The sequence below is a fragment of the Heterocephalus glaber genome, unplaced genomic scaffold, assembly GCF_053883595.1.
Source record: "Heterocephalus glaber isolate CG9 unplaced genomic scaffold, H.glaber_assembly_v1.0 deba00001428, whole genome shotgun sequence".
NCBI classification, from domain to species: domain Eukaryota; kingdom Metazoa; phylum Chordata; class Mammalia; order Rodentia; family Bathyergidae; genus Heterocephalus; species Heterocephalus glaber.
In genome coordinates this window covers 16,750,507-16,776,060 of record NW_028258293.1, presented here as the reverse complement: position 1 = coordinate 16,776,060, position 25,554 = coordinate 16,750,507, and the positions used below count along the sequence as shown (strand labels likewise).

At 35.2% G+C, this 25,554-nt stretch overlaps 1 protein-coding gene across 15 annotated transcripts in view; it reads right to left on the bottom strand.

The window, feature by feature from the left end:
• Window positions 1-25,215, bottom strand: part of Btbd10 (BTB domain containing 10) — a 78,584-nt gene extending 53,369 nt beyond the window's left edge. For 2 of the 15 annotated variants that reach the window (XM_087211630.1, XM_021263829.2), the window contains exons 1-3: window positions 25,026-25,212; window positions 6,410-6,579; window positions 4,860-5,017 (exon numbers count right to left, since the gene is read on the bottom strand). In XM_087211630.1, coding sequence (XP_087067756.1) covers window positions 4,860-4,960 — 101 coding nt within the window. In that variant the 5' untranslated portion in view covers window positions 4,961-5,017; window positions 6,410-6,579; window positions 25,026-25,212. Of the gene's footprint in view, window positions 1-469; window positions 2,074-4,859; window positions 5,018-6,409; window positions 6,580-14,697; window positions 14,717-25,025 lie in introns of those variants that run through there. The other 13 variants (XM_004851454.3, XM_087211631.1, XM_087211632.1 and 10 more) reach the window with 13 other exon arrangements.
• Between the last annotated feature and the right edge of the window lie 339 nt (window positions 25,216-25,554).

Genomic DNA, 25,554 nt, shown 5'->3' with positions numbered 1-25,554 from the left:
TTTAAGACTAGAAAGTAAGTTATTTTAATCAATTACTGTAGAAGTTTATCTTTCAAACACATTTAGTTCTGTAACATATTACTATAAGTAATTTACCTAATCTTTAATTCATCCAAAAGTAAAAATATATCTAACCCCATTTTTAGGAAATTATTTCAATTATTTCTTTCTCTAGCTGGAATTTTATTTTCAAATATATCAAAATCTCAAATTAGTCTTTCCTTAAATTCTTTATATTCACAAAATACAGTATCAAACAATACACTGAAATAAAATGCATCAAATCCTTGAAAACAGTAAAATATACTCCATTTATTTTAAATAATGCTATTAATGTGATAAGACATCTTTTACATCTAGAAATGTAAATGATCATGAGATGAAAGCCAACATCTCTCTCAATCTGTCTCATATTCATATATGAATGCAATTATAACCCAGAGATATCATGTAATAAATGAATACACACCTTCCTTTAGTATATGCGAAGGTAGACACGCAAAAACAAGAAAAAAATTTTGAAATCAGAGTATAAAGGGATTCTGTTCTTTCACACAATGCAGCACTGAAAGCCAGGTCAGCATCCTTGGGCATTACTAAGAAACTTTAGCACATCTGATATTTCCATCATCATCAAGATTCCTCGGAACAATCAGAAAATTTCCCAGTCTCCCCCTACTTCACCTGTCCATAGACTTCCTTTAGCTTTCCTCTCTCTACTGTGTAATAATGCTGTTGCAGATTATTTAGGCTGTAAATGTTCAGAGATTCAACCCCCACTCTATATTAATTCAGTTCATTTTCTTACAGACACTGACTCAGCCGTGGGTTGTGCAGCACTGACGTTTCTAACCAAACAGCATCTTGTGAGCTGTGATCATCCCATTTCTTCATCTCTGAGCAGTGATTGGATATTGTAATTGATAGACAAGCAGAAGGAAATGCAGGAGACAAGGGCTTAGAGATATGTAGATATGTTGCCAAATGCCATCTGTAAGGCTAATTCTAGCTCTGCCAGCTTGCCAGGTTTAGAAAACTAAGATGTAGCTAACTTTATTTCCTTCAAAATTTGTCCATTCATTCTGAACAGTAAAGCTTGTTAAAACCAAAGAGAAAATATTATTTGGACTTTTAATAATCCACTCAATAATAATTTTTTTAAGCAACCAAACTTTTCCATTCTAAACTGATGCTGAAAGTGGGACTAGGGAGTGACTTCTACAGGAAAACTGAAATGCTCACAGTTCATGCAGTCTCAGAAGAAATGAGCATGCGTACTTCTACATGGGAATGAAACCTTGCGGCAAAGTCTGATATTGAATGTATAATGCATTTATCTTTAGTAACCTGAGCAGACTGCAGATGATTGGAATTTTATATACTCATATTCTACACAATTCAAAATATTCAAGAGCTCTTAGCTTATTTTTTTACCTAGACATTTTAATATTATAAAGAAGAGGTGTTCTTTTTCTTTTTTAAACAGCAAAAACTCCTCTAACTCATAATTTAAAGAAAAGCTGTCACAATTCAGGCCAAATATACTTCACCTGAAATGACCTTTAACATCTTTAGCAAGCTATCAGGTCCCTCTACATACACATGTATTAACTATACAATTCCATAAAAGCAAATTTCACTAATTTTTAAACTACTTGTATACATCTGAAGAGAGATCACAGGCATCCTGAAGTTCAGCTATGTCTAGAACAGTTTCTCTGTCTTGTCTTTTATATGACAGCATGATACATATTTTAAAAAAGCATTTAGAAATGAATACTTTTAACTGTAGTAGGTGGAGCAGAAATTATAAGCTAACAACCACCAAACTCTTAAAATGTCAACAATGAGTAAGTATGCATAAGGCGGCAGTTATTCCTACTTTTATAAATCAAAATATCTCTTTGGATCATAGCCAGCAAAGAAAGATGAGGAAAAAAGTAAAACACTAAAAATACAGGGTATTAAAAAATATACATAAGGGGCCGGGGATTTAGCTCAGTGGTTTCTCTGCCTGTTGCACAAGCGCAAAGACCGGAGTTCGATCCCCGGCACCAAAAAAAAAAAAAAAAAAAAAATATATACACACACACACACACACACACACACACACACACACACACACATAAAACAGAACAGATTTAAAGATGACTTTTTTTTTTTTTTTTTGCGAGGAAAGTGGCGGAACCACTGGGCTAAATCCCGGCCCTTAAAGATGACTTTTAAAACAAAACAAAAATACCAAAAACAAAACAAAACAATAAAGATAACTTTTAGATTACCTATAAAAGTTGAACCAGTAAAAAAAGCCATGCTTATTTCTTTACTTTGTATTCATTTAAACCATTTTATTCATTGTTCAAGTTAGCAATATCCCTGGTTTAAAAACTATACTCTCAATTCTCCTGATCCAAAGTTGGCCAAATGACATAGTTCTTGCCAATGAATTATAAACAGATACAGTGGGAATTTCTGAGAAATTTAATTTCCTGCAAATTAAGCCCTTTCCCACTGACTCTCTAGTATTATTTAGAAGGTGGATATGATGGCTAGAGCCACTGTGACTACAAGGGAAAAGCCAAGCAAAATCAGAGATTTTGGATCCTTAGGCAACATCAGCCATTTCCTTCTGGATTTCTTATGTACAAAATAATAATAATAATAATAATCCCTAATTTATGCTAGTGTTTTGTATGGTTTTCCATTACCCAAACATCCCTAAATAAAGAAAATTTTAAAGGGGGGGGGATAAAAAAGGGATGAGCAGATAAAAGAACAAGTGAAACAAAATCTCCATGAGTTCATAACTTCAAGCTCGGTGATGGGTAGCAGAGGTTCATTATGCCTGGTCTATTACAATAAATTATTTAATATTTGAAAAAGAATGAGAAACCTGTTTATAAATTTTAGCTCTTCCATCTACAAGTTGGATAGCCTTAGGTAAGGCTATTAACCTCATTTCTTTTCATCTGACAAATGGAGGCTGAGGTTCTATCCAGAACTTCACTCTGAGATGCAGTCAAGGTAATCTCATGAAGGTTCCTGACAGACATGTCCTTCATCTACCTTAATACTCTAATCATCTAAGGATTAGCTTTTCTTATTTTCACCCAGTAAAGTTGATATTGAGTCCTTCTCTGAACTTTATTTTACTATGCATTACTACAGTTTAAATACCATGTAGTCTTCGCATTCCATAATACCCTGACACTCTTGAATTGAGGGTAGATGCTCAATAAAGCTTGATAGTTTTTAAAACTTCTCAGCAAATTAGTTAACTATCAATTCCCAAAATACTATATTTTAAAAGTTGGACTAGGGCCAGGGACTTAGCTCAGTGGTTTCGCCGCCTGCTGTGCAAGTGCAAGGACCCAAGTTCGATCCCTGGTACCAAAAAAAAAAAGTCAAACTACACTTTTTTAGATCTATTAAAAAATCTTAAAATCAATTTATTGATATTTGTTATTCTACTTTAATGTTTCTCTTTCAAACAATCCTGTGTAGCTAAAAGTAGCACCAAAATTACTAATGACATCAACAAGTTACTGAAATGAAATGATAGCAATAGAAAAAAGTACTGTACATTTTCATAAATTTTTCCCACTGTATGCATGTAGCTTTAAAAGAAATGACATTTCCATTCTTGTCATGTCTTCATTATAGAATGATATGTTTTACATTAGCAGAAAAATAACAATTAGGAAGGGTAATATATAATTCACCTGAAAACACATATGTACAACCTAATAGACAATATAGTACCATATCATGTGACAAAATTAAAACCTGTTTAATCTCAAAAACAAATAAAGAAAAACAACTAGAATCTCACTCAACACACAAAAAACACAAACAAAAAACATTCATACTTGGCAATATATAAACACTCAATTTGGCATATATTTACAAGTTATTAAAGTCAACTTAACATTTATACTTTAAGGCTTTACCACATCAAAAGTCCACTAGAGTTGAATTCATCCTCTCAAGAGATTTAAAAAGTCGCTAATTTTCTAGCTTTAATATACAGTTTAAAAGAAAATGAACTATTTCTTTAAAATTACAAAAAGTATTTCAATTATCTTGGCATTTTTTTTTCAAGAAAGCTGGTATTTATTATCAATGATCAGGACAATTTTATTGAAGTAAGTTAAAAGTTAAAAATACCCTCTAAGTAATATTCACAAAGCAAAATCTTCTATGAAAACATGCTTACATACCTGTAATATGTGAGGTTTATGAGCTGTCAACACCTTAAAATATCATACCACAAAATATTCTAAATGAATCATTCCTCATCTAATTAGTCACAAACATAAAATGAAAGTTTAAATGAATATACAGATGAGTGAAAACTTTTGAATAGAATTTAATTTCATGCATCAAATTTTAAATGGCAGGTAAAGTTATACCAGAGATTAATTTTCCATTAGGATCAATGTGACAACACAATATAAATTCACATAGTTAAAAATGTATGGAGGCAAACATTGACATTAACCTATAAATAACCATGAGTAATCTGCATACGGAATATATTTATAGCATAAAATAACTTCCTATTACAGAGTTTTAAATTCAAAGAACAAGCCTGTTTGTCACCAATTAACCAACATTTAATCACAAAGTCAACAAGGATTTTGACATAATTTAGAGACAATATACAAATACTAAATAATTAAAAGGAAAGAAATGTTTCTCTAAAAATTAAGTAGAAATACAAACATGCACAATACTGTACTTTGCAAAACCAGTCCCCAATCTCTGACAAGACTTGCCACAGCCCAATGCAGTAGTAAGTAGTCTTTATAATCAGTTTTAGCAAAGCATTGTATGTGAAATACATATTTTCTACCTACCTTGAATGTTTACAAAGTTTACGAGGTCTACTATGCAATTTCCGATCCCAATTCTCTGGATCACTGGAGTTACTGTCATAGGGATGAGGCCGTCCTGCCATCCCACTTCAAGTTTCCTCACACTACTGCTCTGAAAGCACACATGTAGCACCCATAACCTACATAAAAGAGTAGTGTTCACCTTGAAATCTATTCCATGTAAAATGAAATAGCCATAGAATTTTATATACTTGATATTGTGACATTTTTAAAGTGACAAATAGATCATAAAATGCTAACCATACCTAACATCACAAGTCAGATGAAAATAAGCCCTATAAATTGAGGTACTTTTCATTTGATTCATTTATTAAATCTGTTAACCCTATGCAACAATTGGCAATGCATTATTTACTTTTAATGACCAACTCCTGTCAAGATACTTCATGTTTCTAAGCATCAATGTAATATCAAAAAGGTAAGAACAATTTCTTAGAACAATTCTTTTGAAACTTTTTTTTTGGTGGTACTGGGGATTGAACCCACAGCCTCCACACTGACCTTTTTTTAATTATTCCTTAAAGACAAGGTCTCACTAAGTTGCCCAGGCTGGGCTCTAACTTGTGATCCTCCTTCTCAGCCTCCCAGTGCTGGGATTACTAGTGTGTGCCACCATGCACTTGGCTGAAGCACTTTTCTTAATCACTAGAAGTTAAGATGCTTAACAAAGAATCTAGTGAGACCAAATAACAATGTTATTATTTCTTTAACCAAGTTAAAGACCAAGAATAGAAATTTAATTTTTGCTCAAAACTAAATGTAAACATCCTAATGCTTCCTTATGGTCCAAATTACCACAAAAAAACTTTATCAATACAATCATATACTTAAGTAATTTCAAATACAAGGCTTGTGACTTAAATCTACTATAGTTCTATGAAATTATAAAACTCAGTAGTTTTACAGAGTACCCGAACTAAGCATTTTAAAAAGTATAGTCACTATCCAATTTAATCTTTACAATAACCTTGCAAAGTAGGCATTAGAATCTCCATGTACAGAACAGAAAAAAATCTCAGAAATTTGGTAATTTTGTCAAAGTTCATAATGCTGGCCAATTGCAGGATTATAAAAATCAATAAGAATTTAGTACATACATTGGTTTTGATCTTGAAAAATGCTCAGAGTTGTTTGAAAATAGAACAGAGTTGACTTTTAGAGATTGTAAACACCAAAAGAGAAATCAATGACAAGCAAATTTAGATAACTCTGTCCAAATTTGGACAGTTATATAAATTTCACTTTAAACCTAGGTTTCCTGACAAAAGCTCCTAAGCTGGATTTGACAGAAGGAAGTTAAGGGGAAGTTGTACATAAAAGTAAAAAAGGAAATTCCAAAACTGGGAAAATATTCTATCTTCCTGAGTTTTACAGTATTTTGGTACAATTTTGCAAATATCAAAGATAAACCCATTAAAATTTTGACTCTATCAAAATAAGTAGAAGAAATGGTTTCATTCTAGAGAAACTATTTGACTATTTCATAATTTTTACTCGTAGGTATTTATTACCTTCTTTTCAAAAACAGTTGAAAATCTTATCATAAATGAACATCTTTGGCTTTCTGAGTCAGTCTCACTATGTAGTCCAGGCTGGCCTTGAACTCATGGTGATTCTTCTGCCTCAGCCTCCCAAATGCTGAAGATTATAGGCATGAGCTACCATATCCAACTTTGAACATCTTAATATATAAATAAATAGGCACATCAATGAGTGAAATAAAAATGGGAAAGGTCAAAAATAAACACTGCACAACAACTGATTCAAATCCCTAAGCAAATGCTATATAGTTTATTTGTTCAGGCATCTAGTAAAAGGAATCTATTTTCTGAACGATCGATCACTGGATCATTTAAAAAATCAGGTTGATAGCTGAACATCAAAACCATGAAATTATTTTGAACACAAAAGTACCTCAATCTCATTTGTTTTTAATTATAAAAATAAAAATGTTGCCTTTAAAGGAAACATCAAAATTTCAATTTTATATCATGGCTAGCTATCTGTACTGAAGAGATGAGGCAGAAAAGAAAAAAAGGGAATAAATCAGAGAGACAAAGGAAAAATCTGGAAAAAGTCATCAAAACAAAACAAAAGACAAAAGTTATGAAGAATAGTAAGAAAAAAATAAGGCGGAAAAAGAAAGATGGAGCAATTTAGCATATTCTATAGAAGGAGATTGAGAATATTTTCTCCTGACTTTTGCAATCTTCCAGTAAACTATTTCAGGGATTAACATTTCTTTACAAGACAATTTTTTTTTCCTTACCCTTAACTATCAGAGACACACATGTGACTAGGATAGCCACAGATACCTTTTGAGAGAAAGAAAGACCCTAAAGGACAGGAGGCAGTGACCAAAAAAATAAGCTACCAGAAATGAATGAGGGAGATTCTACCATTATTACAGTGGGTACCACACATCTAGCAGCAGGGAAATTTCCAGTACATGTCTCCTAATCGGTCTTACTGAAATTAATGAACATGTATTTTACAGCAAGGGACAATGTGAAAGTAAAGCATGTTCAGATTTAAACTATTATAGGGAAAGTAACTTCCAACCTGTTATATGTCAGATGTGTTGAGTTTGCGGCCTCACAACATTGAAGAATGAAGTCACGAACCAAAGGAGGAAGTTAGCATTTTACTGGGAATAAGGAGAGGAATAGCTCTAGATTTCCAAGAGGGTCCCAAGTAGGTGACCATTGAGGCTCCTTGTCAAAAGTATTTTATACAGCAAAATCACAACATGGGTACAATGTGGGTCAAACTACAATCAACCTACAGGATTACAAGTATGTATAGTTGCTTAGAAATATTGATCCAATAGGTGAAGGACTCATATAGCAAGGGTACATGGAAAGAACAAAGGCATTCCTGGAAAGGGGGTCAAGGATGCTCTGGTCACCCACCTGTACGTCTGATGCCTATGTGGGCTCAATAGACGAGGTGGTACTAATCACAGTACAATCTCAACATGCTGTTTATCTCTAGGGAGGCTTGCAGGCCTGGCTCTCTTCAGATTCACCTCCAGCCACAATCTTGGTATGTCTTGCCTTCAGCACTGACTCCCTCAAGGGCCCTATCTTTCTTTGGCTGCCTATTAACTTCTATCTAATTTAGCTGTCCATAATAAAAGCAATTAAAAAGATAATTGAAATATCATATTCACATCTCATTTGTCAATAAAACTACAGTATTACCATGTGAAAGATAACTTGCTACTTCTTTTACTCAACAGTCATAGGAATACAAGATGCTAAAATAAATAAAATTCAAATTGAGATATTTGGGGGAAATATGCCTATTTGCCTACACATTTTAGTGTATTTTTTAATTTTATCAGTAACCTATAACTAAATGGTTAAAAGGCAACTGACATACATTACATACTGTCTTGTAATGTGTAATGATTTTGTCAATTTAATCACCCTCTGTGCCACAATGACATAAATTTTTTGGATTTCATTCATTCATTCAAGCACTTACTAAGCATCTATTATATCGAGCAATTTACAAATGCTAATGTGTAAGATAGGCATCATTCTTTAAACATTCTAGTAAGAGAGAAAAAAAAAGACTCCTCTCATGGTTCCACGGACCATCTGCTCCCGTCTCTCTTCTCTCCTCTCCTTTCTCTTGTCTCCCCCCACCCCGTCTCTCCCCTTCTAACCCCAGTCCCCCTCCCACTAATCACCTCAGTGCTCTTTAGGAGTCCATGATCCTCTCTCTTCTGTTTGCTGGGTCCAAGGAGGTAGTAGATAAAAAGAAATCCTGAGACTATCAGGATTTACCTACTGCATACAATTTGTATTTTCATTACTGCTATCTACATTGTTCAAGAGGCTCCCCAAATCAACAAACCTAGTCTCATCATCTTGGTCTCCCATATCAGCTAGGGTCATCTCTATTCATCAAGTAAAAAATATTGAAGTCATGCTTGACATCTCATTTCCCCATATCAAGTCTACTTCAAAATTTTCTTTTGACTCACTTTTTATTCATAAACCCTTATTATCTATCAATAAGCCTCTTGGCTGACTTCCTTAGCACCATTCAGTTGCACATTTGCTCCACTGTAAAAACTTTTAGGACTCCATTTCTTATATCTAAACTCTTTGCTGTAAAGGTACTTCAGCATACATGTCATATTAGACAAACTAAAATGTAACATTTGGATCTTACAACCTTAAAAAACAATTGCTGGACTACTGGAATAAAGTATCTAGAAACTGTCATTGTTCAATTCATTTTGATATGTAATAGAAATAACAAATGTCAAATAATCTAGAGATCATCTAAACAGAGGCTGGTAATAACAAGCCTGTTGGTTAGGGACACAAGCTCATTCAGGAGACTGTCCACAGTCAAATGAGTAAAAGGCAATTCAGTTACTTCCCTTTTTTCTTGATTATAACTCTATAAAAAAGGGGAAGGTTAAGCTATGACAGAATTTTCAAGACAACAATAACATAACAAATAAGTACTCCCTGGGACACTATTTCCAGGAAGCACTAATTAATGACAAAGGATCCACAGAAGTATTAGAAAAGAAAGCAACAGATAGTGTAAGGAGAAATTTATTCTGTTGTTACTATATCAATGAGCTAAGAAGTATATATACTTTCTTCTATTTAAAGCTTATAACAGCCCTATTTCATCTATGAGATCTTAGAGCTAGGATTAAAATCTCAATTTAACCAAAGCCCATGTTCTATGTACTAAGCTAAGGATATAGTAATTGATATTTTTACTCCTTATTACAGATTTTAAACCTCAAGTATCCTTACTTTGTACATCCTATTGAGATCTCAGTCTAAACAACATCGCTATATAACAGCTTTTCGGTTAGATTGAACTTATTTTTTATCTCCCAACTGGAAAGTAATTGAACTGCTGTGATTTCAAGAGAAAGATCTAATAGCTAAGAGACCTGAGAGAGCCAAAGATTGCCTTCAGCTGAACAGAAAGCCAAATATCCAGAAGTGTGGATGATGGAGACTGACAAGGAAGCAGCCAAGACAAGTGAGCCAGCTAAATGCCCTAAGGTAACTTCCCTATATGGCAAGTACAGAAGAAGGAGATCAAGCACCATAGAGTAAATTCATCACTTGAGCATGATAAACAAAAAAACAAACACCTGAATGTTCACACAGTAGACTCTGTACAAACCATATGGAAAAACTTCACAGGAGCCTAGATGGAAAAAAAAAAATTCAGAAGAATGAAAAATGTGATTATCATTTTTGAAGTCTGAGACTTCCTATTTAACCTCACCTGATCTTTGTTTTCCACAATAATCTGGCAAAGTATGCAATCAGCAAAAAAGCCTGGGGCCAGCTACTCTAGCCTAACCGCTGGGCACTAAGTCAGAAACTGCTCCTGGGAAAAACCAGTCAATGACAAGAAGAGTATGAAGAAATAATTTTCTTTTTTTGGCTTTAAACAATTTATTTAACTAATGCCATAGATTATACTCCATTTACTTTCATATTTTCCCCAGAGTAATTTGGAGAAACTACTGCATCTTCAAGCCAATCAAATATTTCATAAATATATGGCCATTTGGGTATACATCTACATAAAATCTCACATTGTTCAGCAAGAAAAACACTGAATAAGAAGAGTAAACATATGACACAACTAATGAAAATCTGCTCTAAGTACTTCTCTGGGGTGAGGGCACCAAACACTTGTTTAATAAAAAAAAAAACCATTCTTACTACTGAAGACCTTTTTTTCATTTTTAAGCAGTACTGGGTATTGAACCCAGGGCCTAGAACACCTTAGCTGCTAATTAGGCACTGAACAGCAGAGCTATATCCCCCACTTATGCCATGAATTCACAAGGAATGGGTTCCAGCAGCTCACGTGCCTGACCACTGGTTCTCACAAAGTATGCTTCTCTGGGCACTTCAACTGAACCCAGGTACTTTTCTCTTTGGCTTCCTTCTTTTCTGATCATTTTTCTTGATGCATTTAAGAAAGCTATCTAGACTCTTAGATTGTGAAATAGGCTCAATATGCACATTAATTCTCTTGGCAAGTATCCTGCCCTTGTTTCTTCACAACAATGCCAACAGCATGCTGGCTAACACTGGAGAATCTTTCAGTTTTGCCATGGTAATATTTGTGTGGCATTCCTTTTTCAACACTATCCATTCCCCTGATGTTTACAGTATCACCCTTTTTGTAGATTTGTATATATGTGGCCAAAGGAACAACTCTATGTTTTCTAAAAGCCTAGAGAACATGTATTGGGTTCCTCTCCTCTTTCCCTTGTATTCGTCATTTTGGCAAATTACTGGAAGATGATGGTTCCAGCTGTAAAAGTATCTTTGTTCTTGAGACAGAAATGAAAGGCATCTCTGACTCATTTAGGGTCAGATGTGCATCACCTGGCCCACCCACTGTGAGAAGGCACTGACCAGTCTGGGAACACCCTTCAGCCATGTATGGTACCACTCTTAAATCAGTTTCCAAGGAAGATGGACTTTGGATAAGAGTCCTCCACCATCTTAATCAGCCAGTACTTCCAATGAAGTTACTACCTTCCCTGCCTCAACACCTTGTCTCTTGGTTTAGCTGGCCTGATATTTGGTGAGCAGCCTTACTTTAGTCCAGTAGCAATTTAATATGCATACATCCTTAGAAATAGAGACTGTACAACCCAAAAAGCAGAAAATGAGGTGTGATTTAAAAGTGTTATAAATTTTTTTTAATTACAGTAATTTAAACTCACTTATCCCATCATTCTTGCCATTGTCTGAAACAGTTCTAGAAGACTTCTTTTGTGCCCTAATAGCACTGTCATGGCTGTCTCAATGTCCTCAATCAATTCAAAATGTTTCTCTTTCATGGTCATTTTGACTTGGAAAAGAGCCAGAAGTTGCAGAGTGCCAGATCTGGTGACTAAGGTGGATGAGAACACATTGTGATGTTAGCACTCAGGAGCAACATTAACCATATTTTTTATTATGGTTTGTAAAAACATGAAAGAAGACAGCTTCAAAGTGAGGGAGAATATTTTGAGAGGAATTAATGGCAATGTGATTTTTACTGTAATAAATTTTAAAAATGTAAACATTTCCTGCATTTTTCAATCACTCCCCCTTCTATATAAAAAAATAATCACCATGATAGTTTTGAAATTTTTCTAGAAAATGTCTGAAATTTCCTCACAATGGTTAACCCACTTTAAATTTTCCAATGGAGTATAATATAAACCTATAAATTCACACGGAACTGAACTGTTATTTTTTAGAAACATCAAGAACTGGAGGACCTTGAGGGACTGAATATTACACAGATAATATGATGGCCAAAATACTGGTAGAAGCAACTTTAAAAAAAATGGTAATCAGAGCGATGAAAAGGAAACTCCTACAAATACAGCCAGATGACATGATCATGAATCTTTCTTCTAGAAAACAATTATTTAAACCTGGATAAACTATTTTTAAAAACTTATTTAAAATACATCAGAATGTGTATAGAAGCAAACAGTAATGAAAGAAAAGTTTACCCTTGAAAAGGTATAACAGGAAGGGACAGAATTCTAAGTTCAGCTCCAACGTTTTTTGCTGAGTACCTTCCTCACCCCTCAAATTCAATGAAGAGAAATCAGGCAGCTGTACAGCTCAAGGACGGAAGTGCAGGTGGAAATTTAAGGCAGGTGTACTGAGAGTGGAAGAATCACAGAGAAGTTGAGACCCAAAATCTGAGCATGAACTCTACACAAATCCCTAGCTGACAGCTGAATCACACATGTATATAGGTAGCCTGGCAAAAGAGCAGGTATAGACCACAGAAGAATGGACCCTTAAAAACTACACGACATGAGATCTGAATTTCATTACTTACTGAGTCTATTTTCGAACCATACACAGCTCAAGCAGCAGAAAAGTGCAGCCTTTACTCACAGGACAGAGACCACCATTAAAAGACGAACTGGAAATTAAGAAGAACAGATTCACAGAGAGGCACAATTCCAAAATATGATCTCTAAATTTTTGGCTGACCACCAAACTATAGAGCTGCAAAATGGATTTCCCTCTACCCTGCCCCCAGGAGACCAAGGTAATAGAGAACACTACAATGTCCAGACTTCAACCAAATTTATGAAATATGAGAAGACAGTAAAACAGTCAAAAAAAATGTATTCCAAGTGGGCCAAGATGTTGGATTTAGCAAAGACTTCAAAGGATGTATTATATTTAAACAAAGTATATACAAAGAACTAAAAGAAAATAGTCTTGAATAAAAGAGAAATTTCAGTAGAGAAGTGAAAACTCAAAAAACATACTGGAAATTCAGTTCTAGCTGAAAAGAATGAAATGAAAAATTTGATAAGCACAACAGCAGATGGAAAAGATATGTGAACAGAAATGCAGACACAGGAGGTACAAAATCTAATGACACAATAACACAACACATAAGTTTTTTTTTTTTTTGGTACCAGGGATCGAACTCGGGTTCTTGCAATGCGCAGCAGGCAGCGAAAACCACTGAGCTAAATCCCCGGCCCACGACATGTAAGTTTAAAGATAATGTTTAGAAATATCACATAAAACATGATTTAGTTGCCTGTAAGGAAATAGTAGAATAAAAGGGAAGTTTAGTTTTCATTGTATCCATCTGAATTTTCTATATATTGTTTTTCTAATGACAATGTTGGATTCTATAATAAAGCATTTTGGGATAACTTTGTAATAGTAATTTTCTTCCTTATTTAATTTTACTGCTTAAGTAGTTTTTATATTGCTTACATATGTCATTACATGTGCAGTGGCAAAATGTTTCTGCCACATGTTCTCCATGATACTATAAGATACTATAAGACAAGAATGTTTGTGTCCTCACAGTTTAGTATAACTTATACATAATCATTTAAAAAATGTTTTAATTTACTAGTTAAGATGAAAAGAAACTGAAAGACATTTTATTTAACATAATCCACTAATGCAAAGGAACTAAAAATCACTGTATTACTAATGCCAATAGCTGCTCTCAGGAAATGTGTATCAAGAAGGGAGAAAATTATAACAACTCTAGAAAAAATTTTAAGATATTACCAAATGAACCCTACGTTTCCCAAAAATACTCCTCAAGAGATGCTTGTTTACTTCACACAGAAGACCTTTCAATTGCCAAGGCTTGCAGTTATAATACTTTCATAAAAATTGTTAATAAATGTTGACTACTTAATCAAGGTATTAATACTTCAAAAAATGTTTCAGTTTTTTCTTTAACAGCTCAATAAGCATTTGAAGCTCTTTCCAAATCTTAAGCATTTACCAAGACTTACATTACATGATTAGCACTGCAAATAACTAGATACTTTTCACAGTGCTAAGTTCTCAAAACTCACTAAAAGGTACAAGTACGATTTTTCACAATCTAAAATATATTACTGTTTTCTATCCTTATGACTTTCCCATTCTACTATGACCAAACAGTCCTGCCTTCAAAATCAGATATATCTCAATTGAAGCAAATCACCTTGACATATTATTTAATATAGTAAAGCTCCTATAAGCTGCTGGAGGGCCTAAATTAAAGGAGATTACATTCAACTCGTAAAAAGCAACACTCTCTAAACAAAGTCAGGCTCTCAAACAGTATTTTCTTTTCTTTGTCCCTAATAATTTTTTTATGTCATGTAATTTTTTCATGTAATCTTTACTATGTTGCTCCATTTTTGACCTATTCATTATTCTCTTTACCTTCTTTTCTTTCAGATTTTTGCCTGTTTATCGGCCATCAACAACAGGCTAGGTGGGCCAGGGATGTAGCTCACCTGCACAGTGCATGCCTGGCAAGGTCCTGAGTTCGATCTCTGGTAACAAAACAAAACAAAACAAAACAAAAAAAACAGGCTAGGTGAGGTTCAAATAAAATCAATTCTAGACTAGAGCACTCCCCAGTAGACTGCAGTGCTGCCCAACTCTGCATAAGGGAAATGTTCTACATCTGCACTGTTTGAAAAGTAGCCACTAGTCACATGTAGCTATTAGGAACATAATATATGGCTACTACAAATGAAGGATGAATTTTAAATTTTCCTTTTTAATTAATTTAAATTTAAATAACCACATGTGGCTGGTAGCTATCACATTTGCTAGGACAAATGAAGCAGAATGGCAGAATCTTTACCATCAAGTAAGTTGCTTTTCCTTTCAAGTGCTTCATCTTAAGGAATCTAAAATTTGCCCTGAGACAAAATACTTGCTCACATAGAAACACTCTAGATATCTTCATGACTTAGTATTCCAGGTAGTGTCCCATTTTAATAAAAACCTGTTTCCTTATATTCAAAGATCTCTGAATTAAGGCTCATTTCAATAACCTGCCTTAACATTATAGAGTCAATAAATAAGACTGAGATCATAACTCTGTAGTGAAATTCAGTGTCATTTCAACCGCAATATACTGTCTCTCAAATTTAATAATGACCCATCAAAATGCCATTCCCAGAAAATAGAAAGTAGTAGTGCTGGCATATCAAATCAGAAATAGAAAAATGATAGGTAAGATTCCAAAACATTAACTGGTTAACTATTTGAGCAAAAGATCCTTTCCTTCCTAACATCTTTACTCTTCCCAAATTCCAGATTGCAAAAAAAAATCAAAGTAGAACCTAAAACCATAAAGAGCCAAGAAGAAAGTAAATAAGTAAATATTTAACTGATTCTCAGAATAGATGAAACTGCTAAGCCTCAAAACAAAGCAAAACAAAACACTTTTAAACCAAACAAATAGAAACTTGTAGCCAGCCACCCTGTTCAAACATTTTCAGGGCCAGGGATTTAGTTCCTCACAAGCGCAAGGTCCTGAGTTCGATCCCTGGTACCAAAAAAATATTTTTTCAATAAAGGTTAGCGAAGACATTGAGGAAAAGAATTAGGACTGCAGACCAGTTTTTAAGAAGCATTAGATTACATAAAAATGTAAACTGTAAAAGGTGACAAACTATGAAATTTTTTACAATATAAAAGATTAAAGTTTTAAATATATTAGTAATATTTATATCTTTAAAATCTGAATACTACTAGGGTAAAAGTGGGCAAAGTTCATGAATTAACAAGTTACCAAATAATAATAATGGCCAAAAGGGGGAGAAGACTATTTTGTCTCACTCTTAAGAAATTTTAGTTAAATCAGATGTTTAACCTATTAAATGTTTTAGTGGTAACCAGTGACTGCTGAAATACTAGGAAAATAAGTACTCAAGTTTCTGGGAATATAAATTGATAAACTTCATATACTTTGGCACCAGAACTCTTACTTTCAAAGCTTTATCTAAGCATTTATGGCAGAAGGCAGTGTGGGACACCAAATTTCCAAAAGCAAGGAAATGATTGAATACAATATAGTATATTCCAGTGATGGCAAGCTTTTAGAGACTAGTGCCCAAACTGTAACCCAAAGCCCACTTATTTATTGCAAAGTGCCAACAATACAATTAAACCTAATACTGAGGTTTTAGTTTAGAAAAAATAACTCATACATTAACATCTTTTGTCTTGAAAGCAAACAACAGGCCGGGGATTTAGCTATGTGGTTTCACCACCTGCTGTGCAAGCGCAAGGACCTGAGTTCGATCCCTGGTACCAAAAAAAAAGCAAACAACATGCATGCCATAGGTTCACCACCAATGTATAGTCTAAGTGTTGAAGAATATAAAGACATGAAAAATAGTTCCCAATAAGTTCTAGTTAGTAAATTATTATAATGAAATATTTTAAAAATTATGTTTATCATTTGAATTTCCTTTTACTTTCTCAAGAATAAAATATTTATGTCACTACATAATGATCCCAATTTTGTGTGTAATATGTATGTATGTCCAGTCATGTATATAATTGTGACTTATAGCAATGATCTTTGAGCCATAGGATTATGGTGCCATTTTCTTCTTTGCCCTTTGCTAAATGTCCCAAATTATATATAATACACATTACTTTTATAGTCAGGAAGAAATTATTCCAAACAAACTTATTTTACAAAGTACTCATCATAAAACAATTTTAAAATGAACAACTGTTCAAGTCTATTGTTAAATAATGTTATTCACTAAGGAAGCAAAAATGATCAAAGATCCCATACCATTTTTCTTTTAAAATACAGCAGGTTTCCCTTAATATGTTGAGTTCAACTGAAATGAAAAGCTACATATGTGTAATTTGTAATTCACACATATTATCATATTAGTATTATGTATACAGCACATGTGTGCACACATATAATCAGAAATGAAAAAAAGGATGGAAAAAAAGGTTTTGTTTTCTTCATACCACACAATGAGCAAGTTTTTCAAAAACCCCCCTAGAAAGAATTACACGAAACCCACTAGAGGAAACTCTACAATAAACACTTAGAATCAGGAGGTATGCAAGTCTGTTACTCTGGTTTCAGCCTTTCTACTACCAGGTATCCCTTACTGCTTTTATCAAAATCACTGAAAAGAATAAGGATCAAAGGTATAATAGATAATGTGAAATAGGAAGGAAAGGCCCAAAGAGGAAGGGGGAGTGTGAGGGGTAGGGGAAAAGGAAAGAAGGGAAAGGAATAAATATGAGAAAAGGAAAAAATGGAAACAAAGTCTTTGTAAATAGGGAGGAGTGGAGGGGTTGAAGGAAGGGCGGGGAAATGGAGGAAAAAAAAAAGAACCAAGATATATTATGTAAAGGTACAAATTCCCAATAATGAATTTCATCATATTGAATACCTAAAATGAACCAATAAAATTAATAAAAAAAATTTTTTTAAATCACTGAAGAGGGCTTGATCTGTGCTTCAGTATTCTCTTTCAAAAATTATAGCATTAGTAATTTTAAAGTACTTTCAGTATTATGACTTTATAATCCATTAGTCTCTAATAACTAAAGATTCTCTTTTAAAGGAGGAACTCAGGCAATTTGGAAAATTCAACAAGAAAATAAGAGTGTCCCATAGTTAATGTAAAGTTCAGACTAAGAAAATTCTAAATGGAGCTGAAGGTGTAACTCAATGGTAGACCACTGCCTAGCATATGCAAGACTCTGGGTTTGATCCTTAGGACTACAAGAAAACAAACCATAAATGAACAAATGAAGAGCAGAAAGGAGCAGACTTGTACTGCTTGCTTTTTTGATGTGAAAAAAATCCATGTTAAGCCCAAAATGAAATAATTATCTTTAAAATAATTCAGTTCTATTTATGCCCATGTGAAAATGAGAAAAATCATAAAATATGTTTGTCACAATTCTGTACCTGAGATTCTTTCTTAGTAAGTTTTAGAACTTACTTATTTATTTACTTTTGAGACAGGGTCTCACTGTGTAGTTTAGGCTGGTCTTGAACTCAATATGTAGCCCAGGCTGGCCTGGAATCTGTTAGGATCCTCCAGCCCAGGCCTGGATTACAGGTATGCACCACACCACACTCAGCTTAAGTTTTAGAATTTTATTTTTAAGCTGACATTCAATGTAGTCCACAAAAAGAAAACTCAGGATAATTCTCTACTCATCTATTATAAGCAATAATAACAACCTTAAAAGGAAATAATCCAAATTAACAACAATAAAATGTCTACACTGTTTAGAAGTAGAAAACAATACCCCAACAGATGACTTTTTAAATGCCACACAATCTCTTTTCAATCCATTCTCTCTCCTCTCCTTTCTATTTTTCTATCTGGCATTCAAATTACATAGAATACAAAATATCAATCAATTAAAAAAATGCCAATATGAAAAATAAAAAAGGACTTCTTATTGTTCAATGCTTACTAAAAGAAAAAGCTTTGTAATTTCTACTGGAAGAATCATACTAACAAGACTGTAAATAATCATTTGAACTTGTCCTCTCCAAATGAAGAAGGCAGATGTGAGCATAAATTAATTGATGGATGTATTTCAAGATCACTGTGTGTAGAGAAGGTTGGAAGAAGAAGGCAACGGTGCCAGTATGCTATCCTCTGGGCATAAACACAGAACAAAGTACTAACAACTCATATTCATACATCATTTTACCATTTACATAGCATTTTTATATATTTCATCCTTAAATTCTTGACAATTGTGTTGTATACACAAATGATCCCAAATAAGGCACCGCAAGTAGAAATATATGACAATTTTAAATGACCTTAAAAAGTATTATTCACAGTTTCTAATCAAATAGTACAGCAATCAGTGATTCACCATAAGACTCTCATCACCAGCTAAATACTAAATGTTAATTTCAGCTTGTGATCAAAAATACTAATAGATCACTGGTTTCAACTACAAAGATAAAAAGTAGTCAGCTCCCTGTATGCTCAGATTCCACATCCATAAATTCAACCAATGGAGGAACATATACAGATTTTTTTTTCATTATTTCCCCCCCAAAATGCAGTACAGCAACCATTTGCATAGCTTTTACATTGTATTAGGCATTATAAGTAATCTAGAGATTATTTAAAGTATACGGGAGGATTTACTGTGTGTAAATTACATGCAAATACTACTGCATTTTCTATAAAGGATTTGAGCATCTCAGAATTTTATATCCTTGAGAGAGGTGTCCCAGGACCAGTCCTCCTCAGATACTGAGGTACCTTGTAATCAGATACTGTTATATAGCTTATATCTAGATGTCCCCACTCCAAAGCCTCATGAGCTCATACATGGGGCTTTTCAGAGCTGGCTGGATCTAGCATATGTGATACTGGGATTACGCGTATGTGGTATTTAATTAGTCCAATGATTGGAATTAGCACAGTGTGGATAATGGACAGGCCTACCCTGGGTATGGGTGGCACCACCCAAAAGGCTGGTAGCCTGGATGGGATAAAAGGGAAAGGGAGGCTTCCTTTGCTGCTTCTGCTGCTTGCTGCCTTCTTGATATCTCACCGTGGACCATTTCTTCTTTGACATGTCACTGTGCCATGCTGCCCTGGCTTTGGAGCCAGCCAACTATAGACTGAAACCTCTACAAATGGAGTTGAAATAAGCCTTTCCTCCTTTAACTTGTGGAAGTTGGGTATTTTGTCCTAGCAACAAGAAAAGTAACTAAGACAGGTACCTTACATTTTTAAACAGAATAATATAATTAAGCTACCAGTAGAGAGAGAAAAAAGATGCTTTTATTGGCAAAGATAACCTTCAGAAATCTGACATAAGGTCACATATTTAAAATAAAATTTTTATTCTTATACTCTATAATTTCAAATACAGGTTAAATATCCCTTATCCAAAAATGTTTAGGACTAGAAATGGTTTAGATTTTGGAGTTTTTCAGATTTGGAGTATTTGTATCAATTCTACCTATTAAGTATCCCTAATTCAAAACATGAAATCCAAAATGCTCAGTTCATTGTATTCCCATTGCCTATATTTAACACTTACAACTTCTTAACCTTCTTCCACAAAGTACTTCATTGAATGCTAATTGTTTGCCTTCCATCTCTGAGTTCTACTTTGCTACCTTCTGAGCAAGGTCTGTGTCAATGCCAAAGTAAACTAGAAGAGGTCATATTAGGGGAAATATAACTTTAGCTTGAACCCTAATAAATATTCTATTAAAGAGAGGAAAAATACATTCTAATAAAGATGAATATCCCTATCTAAAATGCTTGGGACCACAAGTTTTTCAGATTTCAGATTTCTTTTGGATTTTGGAGTATTTGCACGTACATTATGAGGTATCTTGGGAATGGACCCCAGCCTAAACACAAAATTCATTAATGTTTCATAAACACTTTACACACATGGCCTGAAGGTAATTCTTTTTAAATACTTTTAAATAATTTTACCCATGAAAAAAAGTTTGTGTACACTGAACCATAAGATTTGCTGTATCATGTTGGTGCTCAAAAGGATTCAGATTTTGGAGCATTTCACATTTTCAAATTAGGGATGCTCATCCTATAATTCTTCCTCTTTTAGCAAACATCTATAATTACCTCTTCCCCCCTTACTTTTAGTTCAAAACCAACAAAGAACCTAAGGAATAATATGAAGATAAAAAAATTGAAACTAATGGCCTAAGCTGCTTATTTCTCTGATTAAGAAATTAACCCCAGTTAGAACTGTAGGTATTCCATTTCCTTCTCCCTAATAAGGGTCCAGCCTGTTCAGATAAACCTACCATACAGATGAATAGAAAATATATATCCTTTGGTAAGAACTGGGAGAACTGGGAGTTCCAAAACTTGTACCAGAAGGCATAGGAGAAGTATAGTTAACGCCTCCTGGTTTCTGTTAATCCTCATTTGGGAATGCATTTTAGAGGGTGGAATAGGGAGAAACTACTGCTCAAAGAGAATCTCCTACTTTACAAGTCACAGTAAAAAACATTAGGAAAAGAATGGTCTCCCACTCAACAAGTACTATCTTCACAAATACAAATCTCTCAGAAACATTCTTAAAACTTTCAAAGCTCACAAACATAATACATATCTCCTCCTCTTTCACCTCCTATTCCAGAGAGAGAGAGACGAATTGGATGAAGAGATTAGCCTAGCTTTACCTGAGAAGATTTGGCTAAAGTAAGAAAATCAAATCTGCAAATTCCCAAAGCAGTCCTGTCTAAAAAAAAGAAAAACAGTGTTCTATGTAGGTCTTTGCATGAGTTCTAATAACTTTTGTTGTAAAAAGCAGACTTTATAAAACTACACAGCAGTTACTGAACCATTTCATTGTCCTTTTAAAAACTGTCCCTCACCTAGCTTCCTCTCTCACCTTTATCAACAGCTGACAACCCTCACATTGCCCTCTATATGCCTAAGTTCCACCTCTTAGGTTTGACCTTTAAAATTCCCATTCCTCACAGCCAAATAGGTATGAACAATATTATGTGATTAAAGTACTATCCATTAATGGGTATATAAATTTTATTCCACAAGGTTCAATTCCATGAACATCATTAAGTTCAACTATGCATAAGGCACAAAGTTTAATCAAAGCACCTATTCTTCCTACAAGAAGATATAACTACAGTATTCTAAATCAAACTTTCACTGGACAATGTAAGGAAAAGGCACATGACTGCTTGCTTCACATCATACTTTCCTCATCCCATTGCTACCTCCCCATCTGCCAGAGATCAGTATTTCTTCCAGTAAAAGTCAATGCCTAGAAAAACAATGTGGGATGGCACAACAAATAAAAATATTCAGATCCTGAGGTGGACTGTTGTCTTTTGGACTTTTTCCACACCAGCTGAAAGTACAAGAAAGAGCTTCTAAATAAACTGATTTCCTGACAAGATACCTATAAATCATTTTAGTCAGAACTCTGACTTATTAAATCATAAACAAAGAGGCTTTCCTTCAGTTATGGCCACACTTAAAATGTTAATATAGTAGTCCTTCCTCATACTCAAGATGTATGTTCCAAGTTCCCAGTGGATGCCTGAAATTGCAGATAATATTGAATGAATCTTATAAATATTACATTTTTTCTACACATTCACACATATGAAAGTTTAATTGTAAGTTAGGCACAGTAAGTGATTAACAATAACTCACATAAAATAGGTTACAATAATATACTGTAGTAAGTCACGTGAATATATTATTTCTCAACTACCACATTTTGCAGATCTTAACCTCAACATACAATTTTTTTCTCATAAAGTCAAGAACTTTCATTTTTTCAACTTAAAGGAAGCAATTTATGGCTTCTTGTTGGCATAACTGAATTGTCAGCATCACCACTCTTGCACTTTGGAGCCATTTTTAAGTAAAATAAGGGTTTATGAACACTGTGATATCATGTCAGTCTGACAGTCAAGAGAGCTATTAAGTCACCAATGGAAGGGTAGCATATACAATGTGGTTACAATGGACAAAGGGATGATTCATATCTCCAGAGGAAGAGAGTGGGACAATGCATGATTCCTCATGTTACTCATGCAATTTAAAACATATATCACACAATTTAAAACTTCTGAATTATTTCTGGAATTCGCCATTTAAAAATGTTTCAATGGGGAAAAAAATAAGAACCAAGATATGTCATGTACAGGTATAAACACTCAATGCTAAATGTAAACAAATTGTAAACCTAAAATGTACCAATAAAAGAAATAAAAAAATAAAAAAAATAAAAGTTTTTCAGTTCATAACTGATTATATATAACAAACTACAGAAAGCAAAACAGTAAATAAGGAGAGAATTCTGTGGGAAGTACAGCTTAATTTGTCCCACTGTGTTTAAAAGCTATTAAAGCTATGTCATTTCAATTAGCCTTATTTCCAAGTCCTCCTAAGGTTTGAAATTCCAAGCTAACTGACATACCTGCTTTAAACCTCTTTTTTTTTCATTTATAAAATGTATTAATTCTGAATTATAATAGAAGGCAGAATGCAATACAGATAGGTATGGGTTTGATTGGGTCACATGAAGTTATTTTCAATTGCTTTAGTTATCAGTATTTTCAAAAATCAAAAGACTGCATATAAAAACACAGATTTCCTATATTCTCTTGAGAAGGCTGAAGACAGGACCCACACATGCATACAGAATTAACCAGGTGAGCCTAATACTGAATGTCCTTCTTAGACAAGGCATAAATACTCTAACGTGTTTCATCTTTTCATTTGCCTAGTACCTGAAGGCATGTGAGTCTGTTACCCATAACCTATCTCTCTGAAAGGTGCATATTTTCCAGCTCACTTCCACTTTAGTAAGTCACCTAAATGTAAAAAGCCACAAAGCAGAACACAATTTCAGAGTTAATAATTAACATTTTTCACAAGGTTTAGAAGAAAAGGATGAGATAATAAAATTTAGACTGGTGGAAGGATCACACAGAGATGGTAAAAAAGCCCATCCAAAAGCTCTTTGGGGAGGAAAACGTGTAAGAAGTAAAAACCACTGTTAAGAAGCCAAAAGCTTTCTTGAATGAACACTGTATTACTCTGTTTCCTTACCACACTCCTACTTCAGAACCTCTCTTATTTTCTCTTTATGCATAACAGCAGGTCACAAACTCTGAAAAATGTTAGGAAAATCTATGGAACACACTGACTCCTTCAAAAACAACTCTCCTCACACAGGTTATCAGTCTTAAACCACCATCAAATACTTTCAAGCACTTTCCGCTGGTTTCTGCATTTACATTCATTTACTGTAGTCTTTGGTTTTAAGGCCAGACTTCAGTCTTGGATGGGTTCTCCAGAAACTCTTTTGGCCCTTATGACTGCATTCTTTACAGTATATTTTATTCCAATTTCTACAGTTTCTTTCATTCAAAATTTACCTCTAAAAGTTTTGATGACATCTGTGTAGTAGGAGTGGGGGAAATGGGAAGCAAGGAAGGGTAGAGAGGAACTCACTTGTCCAAATAAATCAATATACTGCGGTGCCTCGTTCAGGTTGTTAGTTTAAAAAGCATGAAAACTCCGAAACATACCTTTAAAATAATTTCATTTGCTAAGGGCACAAAGTTACAGATGAAAACTCTTTAGCATATCTAAACGAGCGACTTGCACCACGGACCTAAAATACTACAGAGAAAAAAGAACTAGGAAATGTGTTAGGCCTGGAGCTAGTCACATTAGCCCCAACTAACAAATGAATAAGTGACTTCTCATGCATGGCTCCCAACCCCATCCCAAAGATGAGGAGGTGTCAGAGGACCTGCATCTGAAGAAGGAATCAAAACCTTTAGCACAAAGCTTTACCACAGGTGATTCTGTTAGCGCAGAAACCGCGCAGCGTGTTACCGGAATCTCGCCCCTCTACCCACCGCCCGGTCCTCTAAATGGGAGGCTACCCACCCTCGATTGCGAGGCGCCCTCCCCGGGCGGTGGCGCGTCCGCCCCCGGTGACAGGGAAGGGGCGGGGCACAGGGCGACAGTCCTGGAAAGGAGGGATGAGGGGATCGCCTACAACCCTGGGGAGAGGCCGCCGCACTCCCAGCCCAAGAGCAGCAGCCCCGAAACCCAGTCCCACCTCCGCCTCTCCGACCTGGGAGCCCGCGGCCGAGCCCAGAAATGCACCGTGGTCCCCTGGCCACGTCCAGTCGCCCAGAAACTGCCACAGCCGCCCGGCTCGCGCGCCCCGATTCGCCCTCCGCCCCTTTCCCCGTCGCCCCCGCCAAGCCCAGCCTCGCTCGCCGCCCCCACAGAGCTCCCCAGTCCCGTTCATTCACCTTCGTTACCTGTGCTTCCCCTTCAAGGCAAAGGCCGAGGACAACGCCGCCTCCGCTTCCTCTTCAACCGGATCCCACAAGAGGTGGGTGTAGAGGCGGCCACTCCGGCGGCAGTGGCGGCGCCTACCAGAGCTACCCCGGCAGGTTGCAGGCCGGCGCCTCAACCTCTTCTCGCGAGAGCTCATAGGCCAAAGAAGCAAGGCGAGGCGTGTTCTCGCGACAACGCTGACTCTCGGCCCACAGTGGGCGGGGCGCCGAGTGCTAGGATCCTGGAGGGAGCTGTAGTCCCTGGCTGGGCGTTCACTCAGAGCCTCGGGGTACTGAGGAAAAGACGCCCTGCGACCCTTCCTCACTTACATCAGCTCGCGGACCGCCAGGAGCGGTGACCCCTAAACCCGTCACACGTTTTTCCCTCGACTTCTTGTCACCGTTAGAAAAAATGATTCTCTAGCTCAGAGTTAGAAAAACAACCTCCGGGTCTCAAGTTTGTTGAAGGAAAGTGTTTCGCTCCATAGAGCAAACGCCAAAA